The 17291-nt window shown below is 47.9% G+C and overlaps 1 protein-coding gene across 1 annotated transcript in view; it reads right to left on the reverse strand.

Moving 5' to 3' along the window:
* Positions 1-3178: 3178 nt before the first annotated feature.
* The window catches only part of Ralb (RAS like proto-oncogene B), a 33829-nt gene continuing 19716 nt past the window's right edge, over positions 3179-17291 (reverse strand). The window contains exons 2-5 of the mRNA XM_021157967.2: positions 16324-16486; positions 10816-11024; positions 8535-8712; positions 3179-4712 (exon numbers count right to left, since the gene is read on the reverse strand). Of these exons, the coding sequence (XP_021013626.1) occupies positions 4593-4712; positions 8535-8712; positions 10816-11024; positions 16324-16437 (621 nt within the window). The 5' untranslated portion in view covers positions 16438-16486 and the 3' untranslated portion in view covers positions 3179-4592. The remainder of the gene's footprint in view (positions 4713-8534; positions 8713-10815; positions 11025-16323; positions 16487-17291) is intronic.

A 17291-nucleotide genomic window follows, 5' to 3' on the forward strand; every position in this document is an offset into this window, starting at 1 on the left:
ACGACTAGATGCAGGAGAGGGAGTCTTTGTCTTTGCCTTCAGTCGTGAGTCCACTGGTGACTCCACCAGTGCCAATGCATAGCTCCAACCCAGTGCTCATATAGATAGCCACAGGGGTCACAACAAAGCCAAAGTCATGAAGCAGAACAGAGGGCAGGTAGAGAGAACTGGGGGGGGGGGGCGGGGGCGGGGGGTGGGAAGCAGGGATGAAAAGGATGAGAGTTGAGGGGAGTCGGCAGAATGCATGGGGCCGGGGGGAGTAAGCAGAATTCATTGCAGACATGAACAAGTCAAGAACAAGGTCAGTGTAACAGCGAAGAGGCCTGAAGTGGGAGGAGTGTGCGAGAGGGCAACTAGGTAACACGTGACTAGTGCATTGCTGGGATCCTGAGGAAAGGTGGGGGTGAGGCAGCAGGGACCACCATGCGGGGCTTATACCCTTAGGGGTCCTCAGCAACCATGGCTGGATTTCTACTCATTCACCCCAATATCCTGACAGCTCTGCATAGGTTCTCTGAGCTCCCAACAAACTCTCTTCCCTCCTCAGAGTATGGCTGCTAACCAGAGACCACAAGGTATTTGAGCAAGACTCATAGCTTAAAAAAGAACCAAGAATCAAAAAACACTCCCGTCAAAATTAACTAAGATCATCTCTGGAAATACAGCTTTCAAAAGCTTTACCACGGGGCAGGAGGCCATTAATCGGGTAGTGTGCTTGCCTCAAAAGTGCAGGGCCCGAGTTGAATCCAAGAAGGCCCGGGAAGGAGGTGCCCATCAGTAATCTCAGTGTGCCTGTGTGGAGATTGGAGTGGAGACAAGAGAACCCCAGCTGGGCTGCTAACCTGGGGTAAGCAACAGCAACTTAGAACTCGGCCTCAAAACAAGGTGTAAGATCCAAGAGTCGTAACCTCTGGCCTCCACATGCATAATGTGGCACACGCATACCACACACAAAGACTTTAAAGAGTTATAACATCCTTGGAAAGGCAAGGTATTGAGCAAAAGAAAACGTTTGAACACAAGCTAGCATGCATGCTCTCGAGCCAGCATGCATGTGCACACACACAGAAAGCATGCACACACACAGTCAAGCATGCACACGCACAAGCACACACATGAGTACACATGCACACTCTCTATATTATCCTCCCTGCCAGAGTCTGAGGGTGAACAACAAGATCCAGTGGCCTCAGACTGTTACTGTGAAATTCCAGTGTCGGAAGACACACTGGGTGCAGACATGAGGTGAAGAACAGAGCTGGCACAGGGGCAAGGCCGCAGGATGCTGCTCCGCAGACCATCTTCTAGAGCATCGCAAAGCATGGGCAGCTATGACTCTGACAAGTTTAAAAGTAAAAGTATCAAAGTTTGGGGTCAGTGATATGGTGTAGTGGGTGCAGGCATCTGCCACCAAGGCTGATGACCTGAATTCCATCCTGGGGCCCACGTGGTGGAAGGGAACTGGCTCTCATCAGTTGTCCTTTGACCTCTAATGGGCTTGAATGCACACACATGAGTATGAGCATGCACGCGCGCACGCACACACACACACACACATACACACACACACACGTGCACAATGAAGAAATAAAAATGTAATTAGAAATCAGTCATGTTTGCTATTACTAGCATACTAGTATTTTCTACAGTTAATATTTATTTGGGGCTGGCGACATGGCCCATCAGGAGCCCTTGGTTCTCTTCCACAGGACCCGAGTTCGATTCCCAGCACCCACATCAGGCAGCTCAGAGCCACTAGGAACTCCAAAAGACCCAACACCCTCTTCTAGCTGCTGCAGACACCTGTATTCATGTGCATACAACACACACACACACAGACACACACACACACACACAGACACACACACACATAATTTCAAATACTCATAATGTGTGTATGCATGTGAATGCAACAGAGGACAACTTTTGGCAATGTTTCCTCCTTCTACACTGGGTTCCAGTGACAGGATTCAGGTCTGCAGTCTTGTGTAGCAAGTGTAAGTTATACATGCTAAGCATCTCTGGCACTTTATTCGAGTACTGCTAGCTCCCACATCAACGCAGGAACTATTTCAGCTATTGTCCTTTCACTTAAATGCTCATTTCAACTTTATTTGCTTTTAGTGTGTGTGTGTGTGTGTGCGTAGCTATGTATGCATATGAGTGCATACATGCCACAGCACATGTGTTGAGGGGCAGAGGGCAACTCATTGGAGTTACTTCTGTCCTTCACACAAGTGGATCACGGAGACTGAACTCAGCTTGTCAGGTTTGGGTGGCAAGCTCCTTTACCCAGTGAGCCATCATGCCAGCACACATTAAATTGGTTCCTGGCCAATGAGAGGGTTCAGTATGTAAAGTGCTTGCCAAACAAGTCTGGTGGCCCAGGTTTGATCCCTAGAACCCATGTAAAGGCAGAAGGAGAGAACCAATTCCCCAAAGTGTCTGTCCTTTGATCAACATAGTACAAGGCACATGCCACACATGCCTACCAAGTACACATATGTACACACAAAGGAAATACGTTTACATACCACAACTCTTCTAGCTTAATAAGCACATTAGTGTCAGTGAAGTGGAGATGGGTCCATTTAATAGTCAGTGTAGTTATCTTTGATGCTTTATGTGTGTACGGGGAGCCCAGGTATGTGGTATGTGTACCTCTCGAGAGACCGTGCTCCAGCACACTCACCTTCTTTTTCTGAGATGGGGCCTCCACTGAACATGGCGACTGTCTAGTAACTAGCCAGTGCCAGTGATCCTCCTGCCTCCATCCACTCCACGGCACTCTGGTGACTAACATGCACATGGCCACGCCTGTCTTTCTACATGTGTGGGGATTCAAACCCAGGCTCTCACACTTTTGTAGCACCTGTTCTTACCAAGTCATCTCTCTCAAGGGGACATTTTTATGTCAGCGAAGTCTTTAATGGACAGGGCTGTCTGTTAGTGCTCGGGTGTAATTGTCTTCAGGGCTTTATCTGCGGAGGAGGATGGCAATGTCTCCCACAGGAGAGATGAAGTTACAGTTATCGCTTGTATTTATAGTTGTGTTTCCCAACCCAGGGGATTCAGCGAAGCAATGTTTGTTGGATACCGCAGCACGTCTGTTAAGAACATCCAGCAACTGCTAACTAAGTCCTTTCCCTGAGCGCACACAGGAAAAAGGGCGAAATCCTGAAAAGTGTAAATTTTTTTATTCGAAAAAGCCCATGATTCTTTGGAAGTGACACAAGATCAGTTTCCAGGGATCAGACCTTAGTTCCCATAACCTCTGTAAAAAACAAAACAACAACAAAAAAAACCCATCCATTCGAAGGGCTCCCGCTCTCCCCACCCGGATTCACATTCGGCACCTAAACATGAAATGTTCACTTCTGGAAAATAGGAGGAGTGTGTGTGCTTAGTGGCAGCCCCCTGTCCCAGAATCCCCTTCCCTGGGAAGAAGCTTAACAGAGAGTGAGTGTGAGCCTCTGGAACCTGGCTCATCTCAGTGCCACCAGAACCAGCTGCCAGGAGCTACAGGAGATGGCCCTTCTGAGCCTTCTCTTCATCTGCTTGTGAAGAGAGAGTCACTGGGAGTCTGCAGAGGTAGCTGGTGCTGGCCCTACGTTCTGAGTCATAATTTGAACTGGTCACAGTTTTCAGAAGGAAGAACAGCCCTATAGCTGGTGTAGGGGGGACCAGAAGACCCAGTCAGAAATGACCCAATCAGAAAAGGCAAGCTCACTATGGGGCGCAAGCCTGCATCTCCCCCCACACCAAGTTTCCTTTCTAAGTAAGGGTGTTGAGGAGGGAAAGCCTCCAGCCAGCACCTGGCTGGCATTTAAATATGAAGAGAACAGCGTCCCACTTTCTCTACAAACCAGGAAGCTTGGTTCAGCCTATCTGGCCCGAGTGAAGTTCATCTTTCTAATTCTGCTTCCAAACTACACAAGTTTATCTTTTAAAAAAAAGAAAAGAAACAAAATGTTTTGGCTTTTTCAGTATTACCTGAGCTTAGATATTTTTTCTGTCTACTTCTAAAATGATAAGAACTGATGAGGGAGGTCTTGCCAGAAACTCTCTCTTAAAAATCTAAGAAAATAAGATGTTAATTCTTTTTTCTTTTAGAGACAGGGTCTTGTTAGGTAGCCCAGGCTGGCCTTGGGCTCAGGCTACCCTCCCTGCCTTACCTTCTAGAGTTCTGAGACTACAGTGGTGCAACACCATGCCCGGATAATATAAAGCATTTTAATTTTCTAAGGAAAGATGACCATGTCCTAGAACGATGGGGGAATAAGTGGGCTCTTTCTTGTCATCACAACTTATATTCCTGATCTCCAACATTACGACCCTAGAGCTGGTGGTGGTCATGGTTCAGGAAGGGTGGGAGAGGGCAGACTCTCAAAGCTCCTGGCAAAGTTAACAGAGGCATTACACAGACAAAGGTGTCTTTCTTCTGCCAGCCACTGACGCACGGATATCTGTCCCATCTCAAGAAGTGATAGTGAATGCAGTTGCGGAGAGTGAATGGGGAGCCAGCCGGGAGGCCACCTCCGGCTCGCTGAGCTGCAGCGTGGCCCACTCTGCTGCGTCTGTCCGCAGCCCGCTCACAGCAAGCAGCATCGCTCTTTGAAACTCTTCTTGCTCTTGCTGCTTTTCCTGCCGTTCTTGTCCTTGTTTTCCGACATCTTTTTTGCCCGGATTTCTCTCATCAGATCAAAGAACACCTGGAAGTGAGAGGGAAGAGAGAAAAGAATAAGGAGATGGGATGCACTCAACTCTTATGGTACAGGGTCCAAATGTTCGTTCATTCATTTATTCATTCAGACAGGCTCTCCTGTAGCCCAAGCCAGCCTCAACTGGCTGTGCATGGCCATGCATCCTGGTTTTCCTACGCACCCCAGGGCTAGGTCACGTGACACTGATGACGGTCCCAGGCAAGAGTTCTATCAATAAGTCCATCTCCAGCCCCAAGCTTACGCTTATGAGCCTGTTTCGTTACAAACAAAGCATCACGAATAAATAGCAAGGCGTCGACAGCAGTAAGAATCCACTTTAATGAAACCCTCCTCTCTCCCAGAAGAAGAGCCCTGCCTTTCCACACAGCTGTCATGGACAGGAAGAGCCTGTCACCGTCGCCGAATCTCTTCTTAATTATATACTAAGGGTGAAATGTGCTTTGGCAAGCATGGTTTTTGAATGGCGTGCGAAATTCAAACATCTGAAGGGATATGGCCTGTGAGTGTCTGCCTCCTATTTCCAGGAAAGGTGAAGGGCAGCCTCATCAGGCAGAGTCCCCTGCCACTGAGCACAGTGACCTGATGGTATGAACATGTGTATACACACACACACACACACACACACACACACACACACACACACACAGAGAGAGAGAGAGAGAGAGAGAGAGAGAGAGAGAGAGAAGAAATAAAGGGTGAATCTCTGCTTTGTCCCACTGTCACCATACCTTGTTTGACTACAAAGGCTGGAATGCCATTATAAATGATTTGCCCCTCCCCCCTCCCCAAATCCTACTTTGAAAGCCACCAAGGACAAATCTAGGAAAGCAAGGGGCAGGGGTGAGGAAGGCAGGTTCCTGAACTGGAGAGCTGGGAGAAACAGGAAAGTGAAGTCTTATCACAGCGTTTCTCCTCACGTACCTCAGCCCCACACCCCCATTTCCACCCCCTACTGCCAAGAGGAATGTTATCAAGAAAGACGAGCCACTGCACATTATCTAGCCGGGCGTTATCATGTGTCAGTGAGGTTTGGGTTTCACCCTCTGCGACCAGCAATTGCCAAGGGACTGATTAAACCCTGGCAGACAAAATACGCTCCCTGCAAAGACACACACACTGGAGATTTCCCACAGAACTGGAAGCAGGACAAAGAACACTAGCTTTTCTATCTCTGCCATCTCTGTGCTGATTCTCAGAGACGAACCAAAGGGAAAAGCAAGCAAAGGCTGGGGCTGGGGCTGGGGCTGAGGTGGCAGAGCAGCTGCCTGGCATACACAAGCCCCTAGGTGGGATCCCCAGCACTACACAAACCAGGCATGCACACCTGTAATCCTAGAACACAGGAGGCAGAGACAGGAAGATCGGGAGTTCAAGGCCTCCTTAGCTACATCCTGAGCTAGAGGTTAGCCTGGCGGAGAAGAGACCCTGTCATTATTTTCAATAAAGAAAAAAATTTAAAACTAACAGAGAGAGAGAGAGAGAGAGAGAGAGAGAAGTCATGAGTGATGTCACAGGTCTAGAAAGGTTCAAAGTTCAAGGTCAACTTGACTATACAACAAATTTGAAATTTGAAACTAGTCTGGGCATATAAATTACTGTTTCAGAAATGAAGCAAAACAAGATTGCTTTCCTGTTATGCCTCTCATGGGTCCAAACCACAGACTTTGGTTTCATCCTGTGGTAAAAGGCAGGGAGGCCTGTGGAGCATTCAGCCGAAAGCAGCCCACACTGATCCTGGGCTGGGCATCTATCTCCGCGGCCTTTCTGAAGGGAAGTGTTTACTGAAAAAAACTTATTACCTGTTACAAGTTCCTGTTGGGTTTTTCCTGCAGGTCAAAGGTTGTCCAGGGAGAGGAGGGAGACAGGATGTTGTGCACCCCCGCCCCAGAATGAGGTCCCAGAGCCCTGACTCCAGCCTTCTCAAAAACATCAGCATTTTCATACTGAAAAAGTCTGTGTTTTGTTTCGTCGTTGTTGTTTATGTTGTTTAGACAAGGTCTCCTTAAGTAGACCATGCTGGCCTTGAACTCACAGAGATCTGCCGGCCCCTGCCTTCTGAGTAGCAGGATCAAAGGCATGTGCTACCATTAGCAGACAGCCTTCTTGGTTTTAAAACATAAAGCCTTAGTCCGGGTGTGGTGTGGGAGGCAGAGGACAACTAGCACTGCACTTGTCTCAAACACGCACCCTCCTCCTCTCCAGAGAAGAATAAGGCTACGCCTGGATGCCCTCTGCATGTCCCTCAGCTAGGAACAGAAGTCTGAGCATCCTAAGAAGCAACGTGAGAGTTCAGATAACAATGTAAAGAAAGCAAAGATGCTGGGATACGGCAGCTGGGAGAGGGCTTGCCAAGCACGGGGTCCACCCTGACACCCACAAACCAGGTGCGACGGTCCACACCTGTATTTCGAGCACTCCTTACACACACAAGAGCTACAGGTCAGTCTAGAGCATATGAGACCTGTCTAGATAGATAGATAGACAGACAGACAGACAGACACACACACACACACACACACACACACATAGACAGAAGACAGGCAGACAGACAGAACCAGGGACATGGTGCAGTGGAGGATAAGAACCTGGCAACGTGAACTCAATTCCCTGGGGCCCACATGATAACCAAAAATCCAGCTGACAATGGAACACAACTCACTGTGCCCCAGGCTACAGAGAACACCAACCCCTACTTAAAGCCAGGTCCTCTGAATGTCCCTTGAGAGTACTCAGCCCTCTTCTAGAACCAGCTAGTCAAACAGCTCTCCTTGGTAGGGTACAAAGAGAAGGAGTGACATCCCACAGCGCTAGCCTGGGCTACAGGGTGAAATGAAAAAAAGAAGAGGTAGACAGATCTGTGGCTGAGCATAACTAGGTGCAGACACAGCCCTTCTGTTCTGCCTGCCCTGGCTCTGCACTGATTTCACAAACCCAGGATGTGAAGTAAGAGACCACACCACAGCATGGGAAAACAGCGTGAAGTTCAGCTGTAAGGCACCTACTTCAACTGTGTGCTAACACTCTGAACTCTGATGTAAAAGAAAAACCACAGGGTTCCATTCCCAGCACTGCATAAACCGGGGGCTATGATGCCCGCCTGTCATTCCAGTGCTGGAAGGTAGAGGGCTGGAGGCTGGAAGATCACAAGTTCAAGGGTCTCTTCAGCTACTTACAGAGCTCTAGGCTAGCCTGTGTGAGACTTTCAAACGAAACAAAACAAACAAACAAACAAAAAGATGAAAAAAGAAAAAGGAAAACAGAAAATGACAAGTCAACTGTGATGGCACAAACCTTGAATGCCAGCACTTGGGAGATAGAGGCAGAAGGACTAGAAAGTCATCACTGCCTATATAACCAAGCTTGAGGTCAGACTGCAGGTGTGACACTGCCTACATAACCAAAAGAAAAGAGGTGGAGGAGAAAGAGGAAGAGAAGGAAGAGGAGAAAAAGAAAGAGAAGGAGGAAGAAGAGGAGGAGGAAGAGGAGGAAGAAGAAGGGGGCAGTGGTAGCAGAGGCAGCAGCCACAGTGGCTGAGTGGTCAGGAGAGAGTGCCACTCATGCAGAGAACCTGAATTCAGTTCCCAGTACCCACATCAGACAGTTCACAGCTACCTGCAACTTCAATTCCAGGGGATTTTTCTTACTTCTATAAGCACCTACATTCACATACCCCTACATAGATAGACAGACAGACAGACAGACACACACACACACACAGGTAAAATAAAATTAAAAGCCAAGCAAATGAGATTGCTGTGTCTTGGAGACAGCAAAAGCCAGATTCTGAGAAGCCTCCAGAACTCATCCTGCCTTGTCCACATTGGCGCGGGTCTTTGCAGATGTCTCCACGTACTGCACACCCCACTCGTCTGCTTTGCCTCGGGCCTCATCCACGGGCACCTGCCTCCGCTCCTCCAGGTCGGACTTGTTGCCCACGACCAGCAGTGGGATCTTGTCCTCCTCCGACTTGACTCGGAGAATCTGTTCCCTAGGGATGGTGCAGCAAGAACAGTGTGGTTAAGAAAGCCAAAGCTGGGGCTGGTGAGATGGCTCAGTGGGTAAGAGCACCCGACTGCTCTTCTGAAGGTCCAGAGTTCTAATCCCAGCAACCACATGGTGGCTCACAACCATCCGTAACAGGATCTGGCGCCCTCTTCTGGAGTGTCTGAAGACAGCTACAGTGTACTTACATATAATAAATAAATAAATCTTTAAAAAAAAAAAAAAAAGAAAGCCAAAGCTGGCGGGAGAGGTACCAGGACGGCTCAGAGGCTGAGTGCTTGCCTCCACGGCAGTCTGAGGACCTGGGTTTGATCTACACTGTGAGTGGTGATAACCGGTTCCTGCAGGTTGTCCTCCTTCCTCCACGTGAACTATGGTATGTACGCCGGTGTGTGCACAGCACACAAATAAATAAAGTTGCTTTGTTTTGCTTTAAAGCTGGCATATGAAGTCAGCTTTACAAGTAGCTGCCAGGTGCCTCGGGGTTTACAGAGCATCTAAAAGGCCTGGCTAAAGAACAAGAGAAATCTTTCCATCGGGAGATTTCAAAATGGGTGTTTACTAGCAGGGGCTTTTCCAGGCTGGCCCTTAGCTTTCGTCCATTATGATCATCTGTTCTCTCCCAGGTACGGATTTCTCTGCCCCATACTCCTACAAAAGAGATGTCTGCATAGGAAGTCAGGAGTCTGCATCTCCACGGAGTCCCCCAATTTATGGGGTCGCAGAGAAAGGGAGAGGGAAGATCAGGAAGGAACCCTCTGTGAATCTCGGGGACATGGCCCAGATGGCAGGGTGCTCCCACTGTATACACAGAGCCCCTCCCCACCCCCACCCCCAAATCCCGTTCCTTCTCAGCACTCTACAGGCAGGCATGGTGCTATGCCTGTAAACCCATGAGACAGGAGACAGGAAGACCAGAAGTTCATGGTCATCTTAGCTACATAGTAAGTTTCAGGCTTCATGAGACACTACTTAAAACAACAACAAACAAAACAAAAATATCCCATCAAACCCAAAGCAACAGCTCACAAAAATGCTTAGTAATTCCAATACAGGCACAAGGGAGAAAAGAAAGCACTGTGTACATACATCCTGTTTTATCTCCGGGATGGCCTCAAAATCAGATTATGAAGAGGAAACACAGTTGTGATCACAAAAGTGTTACCCACATAGGAACTTCCTGAATGCTCAAAAAAAAAAAAAAAAATCTACAGACCCAAGAGCTCACGCTGAGTTCTCTGCTGTGCGTCTCCTCCATACACACACCGCAGCTGCAGAAAGAAAGCCAGGACCTTCAGCTCTTTAGAGACCTTTAGGAGGCAGGGCCTGGTGGGAAGAAGCTAGGTCTCTGGGGTGTGCCCTGGGAAGGGACACTGGGACTCTACAGACTCCCTCTTTGGCACCCCAGCTGCCGTGTGCCACACAAGCCTTCAGCAACATATCCCCCGCCATGCTGCATGCCCCCCACCCCCAGGCCCAGAGCAACAGGCCACATGATCGTGGTTGGTAAACCACAAACCATAGTAACTTCTTTTCTGATAAGCGGACTAACTGGGGTATTCTGTCAGAGCAATGGAAAAGCAGATTAACACAGAAACGTTCTTAAGGGGAGTCGATGAAAACATTTGCAATTATATAAGAAAGTGGGAAAGCTTGTGTGGTGTGGTGAAGAGCCAGCTACAGAAGAAGTACCCCCCAATGCTCACTGTTTCTTTATAACAGAATTTGGAGTTAGGAGCACTGGCTGCTCTTGCAGACACCTTTGGGGTCTATTGGCACGCTCAGAACTCTTTGGCCCTTGTATGTACTGCACACACTTGGGACACAGACATACAGTAGGCGAAACACCAGTACACATAAATAAAAATAAGTACACCTTTTTAAAAAGATATGTGCAGAAATCCTAAAACATGGATGCCCAAAGAAACAGAAACAATAGTAGACCAAAGTGTAACAAGATTCAGAGAACCCTACGGCAGAGTTCTTCCTCATCAGAGCCCGGCCATCACCAGGCCACACAACCCCGGATCCCTTGCCCTCAGCCGCCTGGCAGGAGGGTCAGGGCCAGGCTCTCCCCGGTCAGGCACACCTGAACTCGGCTGTGGCTGTGAAAGACTCGTGCTCTGTGATGGAGAACACCAGCAGAAAGCCTTCTCCACTTCGGAAGTAGTTGTCGCGGATGGCCGCGTAGTCCTCCTGGCCAGCGGTGTCCAGGATGTCTATCTGAACCTCTTCTCCGTCGAGAACCACCTTCTTTCTGTAACTGTCGGCTTTGGTGGGCTCATAGTCTTCTACAAACTGGGGGGGAAACAGTCAGAATTAAGGAGTACAGTCGGCACCCCGACTGCATCACTACGTCTGAATGCTTTGCAATCAGCTTTGTATTCACTAAGAGTCTAGAGCTACTACACCCAGAGAAGACACTGAAGAATGCAAACAGCCCACTCCTTCCTTCCTTCCTTCGACAGGGTCGCACTATGTGGCTCAGGCTGGTCTTGAACCTCCTGTCTCTACTTTCCAAATGTTGGAATTGCAAGCACATCCCACCATGCTTGGGAACACTTCCTGCCTTAATAGCTCTGAGTTCAATTTTTTTTTTAAGCTTTCAACAACAGGGGCAGATAGCCCCATTTTACAGATAAGAAAGGCAAACACTAAGCAGAACTCTTGATGATATCATTGTCAATAGAGCATAAAATTATAATACAAACAATGGAAAAGGTGAGGCTCGGGAGCCTGTATTAATAATGAGCAGAACTATAAAAATCATCCCAAGGGAATCTGGCAAGAGGAATCAGAGTGTAGAGTAAAACCAGCGGAGGGTTGGGGAGATGGATGAGTGGATAAAATGCTGGTTGGGGAGATGGATGAGTGGATAAAATGCTGGTCATCAAACATGAAGAGCTGAGTGTGACCCCCACATCCCTCTTAGAAACAAACAAACAAACAACAACAACAAAAGCCAGAGGCTGGGGAGAGGGCTCAGCAGTTAAGAGTATCTATGGCCTTCCTAGGGGACCTAAATTCAGACCACAGTCCCCTTGGTGGCTCCAGGGGATCCAGTGCATCCAGCATGCATGAACACCTGCACTCGTAAGCACACACCCACATTTACACGCCGGTATATGTAACTAAAAATAATAAAATAAATCTAAAAAAAGAGTGAGACATGGTAATAGTGCATGCTTATAATCCCAGTCCAGGGACATGAGGACAGGTGACATTGCCAGCTAAGGCCAGTTAAGACCACCTAAGACCAGCTAAGGCCAGCCTACACAGAGAGCCCCAGGCTAATGAAAGACCTTGTCTCAGAAACAAGGTGGACCATGTCTGAGGACCATTGCCTGGGGATGCTCTCTGGTCTCTGTAGGCACACAAGCATGTGCATGCACATGTAGGTGCACACCCCCCACACATGCATCTGCATACATGAACATGTGCGCACCCACATGTAAATTAAAAAATAAATCCAGTCAAGCACTGAAAGTAGACACGGTAAGCACCTTATTACCTTGAAGTAGAGAAGGCCTTTTTAAACTATGACTCAAAGTCTAGAACCATGTAAAAAAATTTGATAAGTTAGATTTCCCAAGAATGAAAAAACAACAGAGGCACAGCCCAGCCCAGCCCAACCCAGCACAGCGCAGCACGATGCAAGCACTAGCCAGAACTCTGAGCTGCACACAGTGCATTGAGCACTTCTCTTTAACACACACCGATGGGAGCATCCCACAGAGCATCCAAAGCCAGCATGGAGACATGCTCTCCTCACCAGTGCGAAAGAAAGGAAGGAGGGAGAAGGGAGAGATGGAGGGAGAGAAAAGGAATCAGAAGAGAAGGAGGAAGAGCTGCCCTGAGACACGAGCTTTGGGGAAAGACCTGTTGCTCCCTGTGGGGCAGGGGACAGGACCATCCCATGGAGAGATTTGTCAACATCTGATAAAATGAGAAGTACTTTATCCTCTGACTCTCCCCACATCTAGCTTCTAGGAATCTAATCTCCAGAAATGCTGGCCCAAAAATCAAGGTCACTGTTGGCACCAAAGGGCATCACAAAAGATGAAGGCCCATCCAAATGCCCAGCTAAGGTTGGCTACACAACTGAGTGCTTCGCTGTTACACAAAAAGGAGGAAGGAAACTCTATACGGGCATGTAGACAACTCTAGAATAACAGTGTGTCATTCTGCAGCAGGTCGCCAGTAGAGAAGAGATTACTACCTATGTATAGAAGAATGTATTCCCCACTCAAAGACAAAACAAATTCAAAAACTGCCAAAAAAAAAAAAAAAAAAACAGAAGCAACGTAGCCTCCCTGAATGTTTTTTAAATAAAGACACACACAAAAATTAACTAATTTATGAGACTTTAGTAAACTCTTCATAAAATGCAGTCCCTTTTAACATTTTTAATTACATTTATTTAGCTTGTGTGTGTGTGTTTGTGTGTGTATGTGTTTGAGTGTGTGAGTGTGTGTATATGTGTACATGTGTATATGTGTGTTTTTGTGTGTAGTGTGTGTTTGTGTATGTGTGTGTGCATGTATATATGTGAGTTCATGTGTTTATGTGTGTTTGTGTGTGTATATGTGTGTGTTTGTGTGTGTAGTGCATGTTTGTGTATAAGTATGTGTACATGTGTGTGTATGTATGTGTGTGTGCATATGTGTGTTTGTGATGTCTGTGGGTAGGAGTGTGGGAGAGACTGTGCTGTACATACGTGGAGGTCACAGGATAACCTCAGGCATCATCCCTCATCTCCCACCTTGCTTGTGAGGCAGGTCTCTTCCTTTTCCTTGACACCGTGCATGTGCTGGGCTAGCTTCTAGGGAGTCTGCTGCTGCACCTCTGATCCTCCCACAGATGTACTGCAGTTACAGGCGCTAGCTACTATGTTCAGGTTTTACATGGGCTCTAGGGGTTCAAACTCGGGTCCCCGTGCTTGTATGGTGATTGTCTTACCCACTGAGCTATCTCAGTCAAGCCTCACACTGGCGAGGCTAGATCTGGGGCTAGCCTGAGCAATCTAATAATCCTGTGCCTCAAAGTACACCAGCTTCGTGATGCCCACGTAAACACCTGAGGTGAACTCAGTGGGCCCCACAGAATAGACATGAAGACAGACGGGTGTCTGTAGGACGAGGAAGTGAGAGCGGGAAGTGGGCAGGCAGGAGGATGGAGAATGAATGCAATCCACATAGAGTATATGCATGCATGAAACCGTCACAGGATAAATTTGAAATTTACTTTTGAAAAAATGAGGGATGGAAGGTGGGCATGGTGAAACACGCCTTTTCCTGCCAGGCTTTGGAGGCAAGGACAGGTGGATATTTTTTTGTTTTTTTTGTTTTTTGTTTTGTGAGACAAGGTTTTTCATGCCACACACTCAAACACAGGAACACACATGTAAATAAAATTTTTAAAAAAGTATAGAAAAGCTGGACTTCTTATGCAGGGCACATAAAACACAGTGACTAACTGAAAACAGCGCCAGTGTAGACATAAGAACTAAGACAGAAACTCAGAAGGAAACAGAACAACCATCAGTGAGCCTGAACCAGACATAAAGTCTTAGGAATGAGACCAAAGTCCAAGGAACAGAGAAGAAATGAGCTGGGGGCCAGGGAGATGGCTCAGGGGATAAAGGTGCTTCCCACTAAACCTGACATGAATTCCACCCCAGGACTCACAGTGGAAGAAAAAACGGAGTCATGCAAGTTTCCACTGACCTCCTCATGTGCACCTCATGTGTCTCTCTCTCTCTCTCACACACACACACACCACTCTAAACTGGACTTCAGTAAAACTTAATACTTTCAGGGCTGGACAGGTGGCTCAGCAATTGAGCTCTTCCAGAACTGAGTTCAATTCCCAGCACCCACATGGCAGCTTAACTTTCTGTATACAACTCCAGTTCCAGGGAATCTGATACCCTCTTCTGGCCTCTGTGGGTACTACACACATATGGTGCACAGGCATCCACACAGGCATAATAACACCAATACACATAAAACAAATTAATTACATTTTTGAAAATGTAAAACTTTGGCAAATCAAAGGGCAATATTAGAAAAGGTGGCACCGTTTGGGAAGGTTGTGGAGATTTTAGGAAATGGAGCCTTCCGGGAAGAAGTGGGTCACTGAAGGTGGCCTTGGAGTTGAATAGCCTGCCCCACTTCCTGTTCACTCTTGGCTTCCTGAGTGTGGATGCAGTGTGCCCAGCCAGCCACCTGCTCCTGCAGCCATGCCTTCACCAATACCAGACGGTATTTCCCAGGAACCTTGTTCCTGTGAGCTGCTTCTGTCAAGGTTTAATATCACAGCAACTGGAAAGTGCCCACCAAGACAACAATTCCTTATTTTATATTTTCTTTTTGTGACACTGGGCTTAGCTACAAAGCCCAGGCTGGCCTCTAACTCATGATCCTCCTGCCTCCGGAGTGTTGGGATTACAGGTATACATGATCACACCTGCTTAGAATGTACATGATGAAAGAGTGAATTTTGGGGTTAGCAAGACGGCTTAGTGAGTGTCTCCAAGCGTGAAAAGTTGGCATTTGAATCCAGGACCCACGTGCAGTCCATGAGAGAGAGAACTGACTCGTCCCTGTTGTCGTCTGACCTCCAGTGTGGTGCAACATGCATACACACACACCCCAAAATTAATAAAGAGAAAAGGTTTATTTTTGACTGATGGCTTCAGAACTTCACTTCATGGTCCTCGGGGCCTGAGGTGAGGCAGAGGAGGTGAGGTGGTTCGAGGAAGCAGAGGAAGCAGAGGAAGGCCGGAAGGGAGTGGGACTCTAATATCTCTTTTAAGGACACACTTCCGATGACCTAACCTCTCTTGCTGAGCTCAATTTCCCAAGGTGCTGTAGGCTGAGGGTCTGTTCTTTAACATTCAACCCTTTCGGAGACACTCAAGACCGGGTGCTGGGGAGTAGCTCAGTTGGTTGAGTGCACACCTCTCACCTGTGAAGCCCCGAGCTCCATCCCCAGAGCCTCATAAAGTAGGCAAGGTAGCTTGCACCTATAATCCCAGCAAGGGGAGGCATGGGAAGATTAGAAGTTCAAGGACATCCTAGGCTACATAGTGAGTTCCAGGCCAGCCTGAGCTACAGGAGATTCTATCTTTAAAAAAAAAATGTTGGAGTTGGAGAGACGGCCCAGTGGTGACAAGTACCTGCTGCTCTTGGAGACGACAGGAGTTTGGTCCCCAGAGCACACATTGGGCAACTCCAACTGCGTTCAACTCCAGGGCATTCAATGCCCTCTTCTGGCCTCTGAAGGCAACTGCACTTTTCTAAATAACCCCGCCCCCCTACACACACATTTTTCAGCTTGCACATAATTTAAAATAAAAAATTAAGTTATAGCATATACAGGGGTGTCACATAGCGCTGGAAATACAGTGTGCAGAGAAACTCCCTCCATTTCTGTGACCACTAAACCCACCACTGTGTCGGCAACCAGAATCTTCTGCTGAGAGCCCCTGACCCTGCAGCTTTTCAAACACCCCATGGGGAAAGGGACATAGAACACATCTGGAGCAGACACACTCAACATCACAGCAGGCGCAGGCTGTGCTGGCATCTCTTACCTCGTCATACATGAACTGAAGCGTCAGGGCTGACTTGCCGACCCCTCCACTGCCAACCATGATGACCTTGTGAAGTACCAGGGAGCCCTGGCTCTTGCCCTTGTTGGCAGCCATCCTGCTGGTCTGAGGTGGTGACACACGGACAGGTGGCTCAGGTGAGGAGCTGTAGATGACAGAGACAAGAGCTTGGAGATGGTGTGCGTCCTATCCAGTTGAAAGCAAATGACATATGACAGACATCCCTATACTTTAAATGTTTGATTTTTGTTTTAAATTGTGTGTGTGTGTGGGGGGGTGCCTGGGTGTGCATGTGTGGGTGCACATGAATGTGGTGAACTCAGAGGCCAGAAGAGGATGTCAGATCCCCTGGGGCTGGAGTTGGGGGTGGTCATCTTAGCACCAAGCCCTTTCTCCAGCCCTCCCCTGCACCTTAGAAACACTTAACATTCAAACAGAGAAGGGCCGGAAGAGAAAGAGCCTTGACAGTCTGACAACTCGGAAGTCACTTACCCAAGGGGAACCAGGATAGGACAAAGCTGAGAAGCAGAAATGGGAGTTGCAGAATTCCAAGTCTGCACTGCTAGGGATGGGGGCAAGGAGCCGGTCACTTTATAAAAGTCAACACAGCCCAAGCCAGAGATGCCTCACAAAGTGAATTCCAGGCCATCCAGAACCTGTCTCCCAAAGTGAGGGGGGCATGATAGAGGAGGGGATGGGGTCACAGGACAGGAATGAACGAGAGAGATGGGTCAGCAATTAAAAGCATTGGCTGCTCTTCCAGAGGACCCGGGTTTGATTCCCAACACCCACCTAGGGGCTCAGAACTGCCTGTAACTCCAGTCCCAGGGAATCTGATATACTCTCTGGGCTCCACAGGTACCAGGCGTGCGTGTGGTACACAGGCATGTAAGCAGGCAAAAACATCCATGTGCAAAAAAACAACTTAAAATTGTTTTGAATGAATGTGT

This window comes from Mus caroli, unplaced genomic scaffold, assembly GCF_978045245.1.
Source record: "Mus caroli unplaced genomic scaffold, Mus_caroli_1 scaffold_1, whole genome shotgun sequence".
Taxonomy (NCBI): Eukaryota; Metazoa; Chordata; class Mammalia; order Rodentia; family Muridae; genus Mus; species Mus caroli.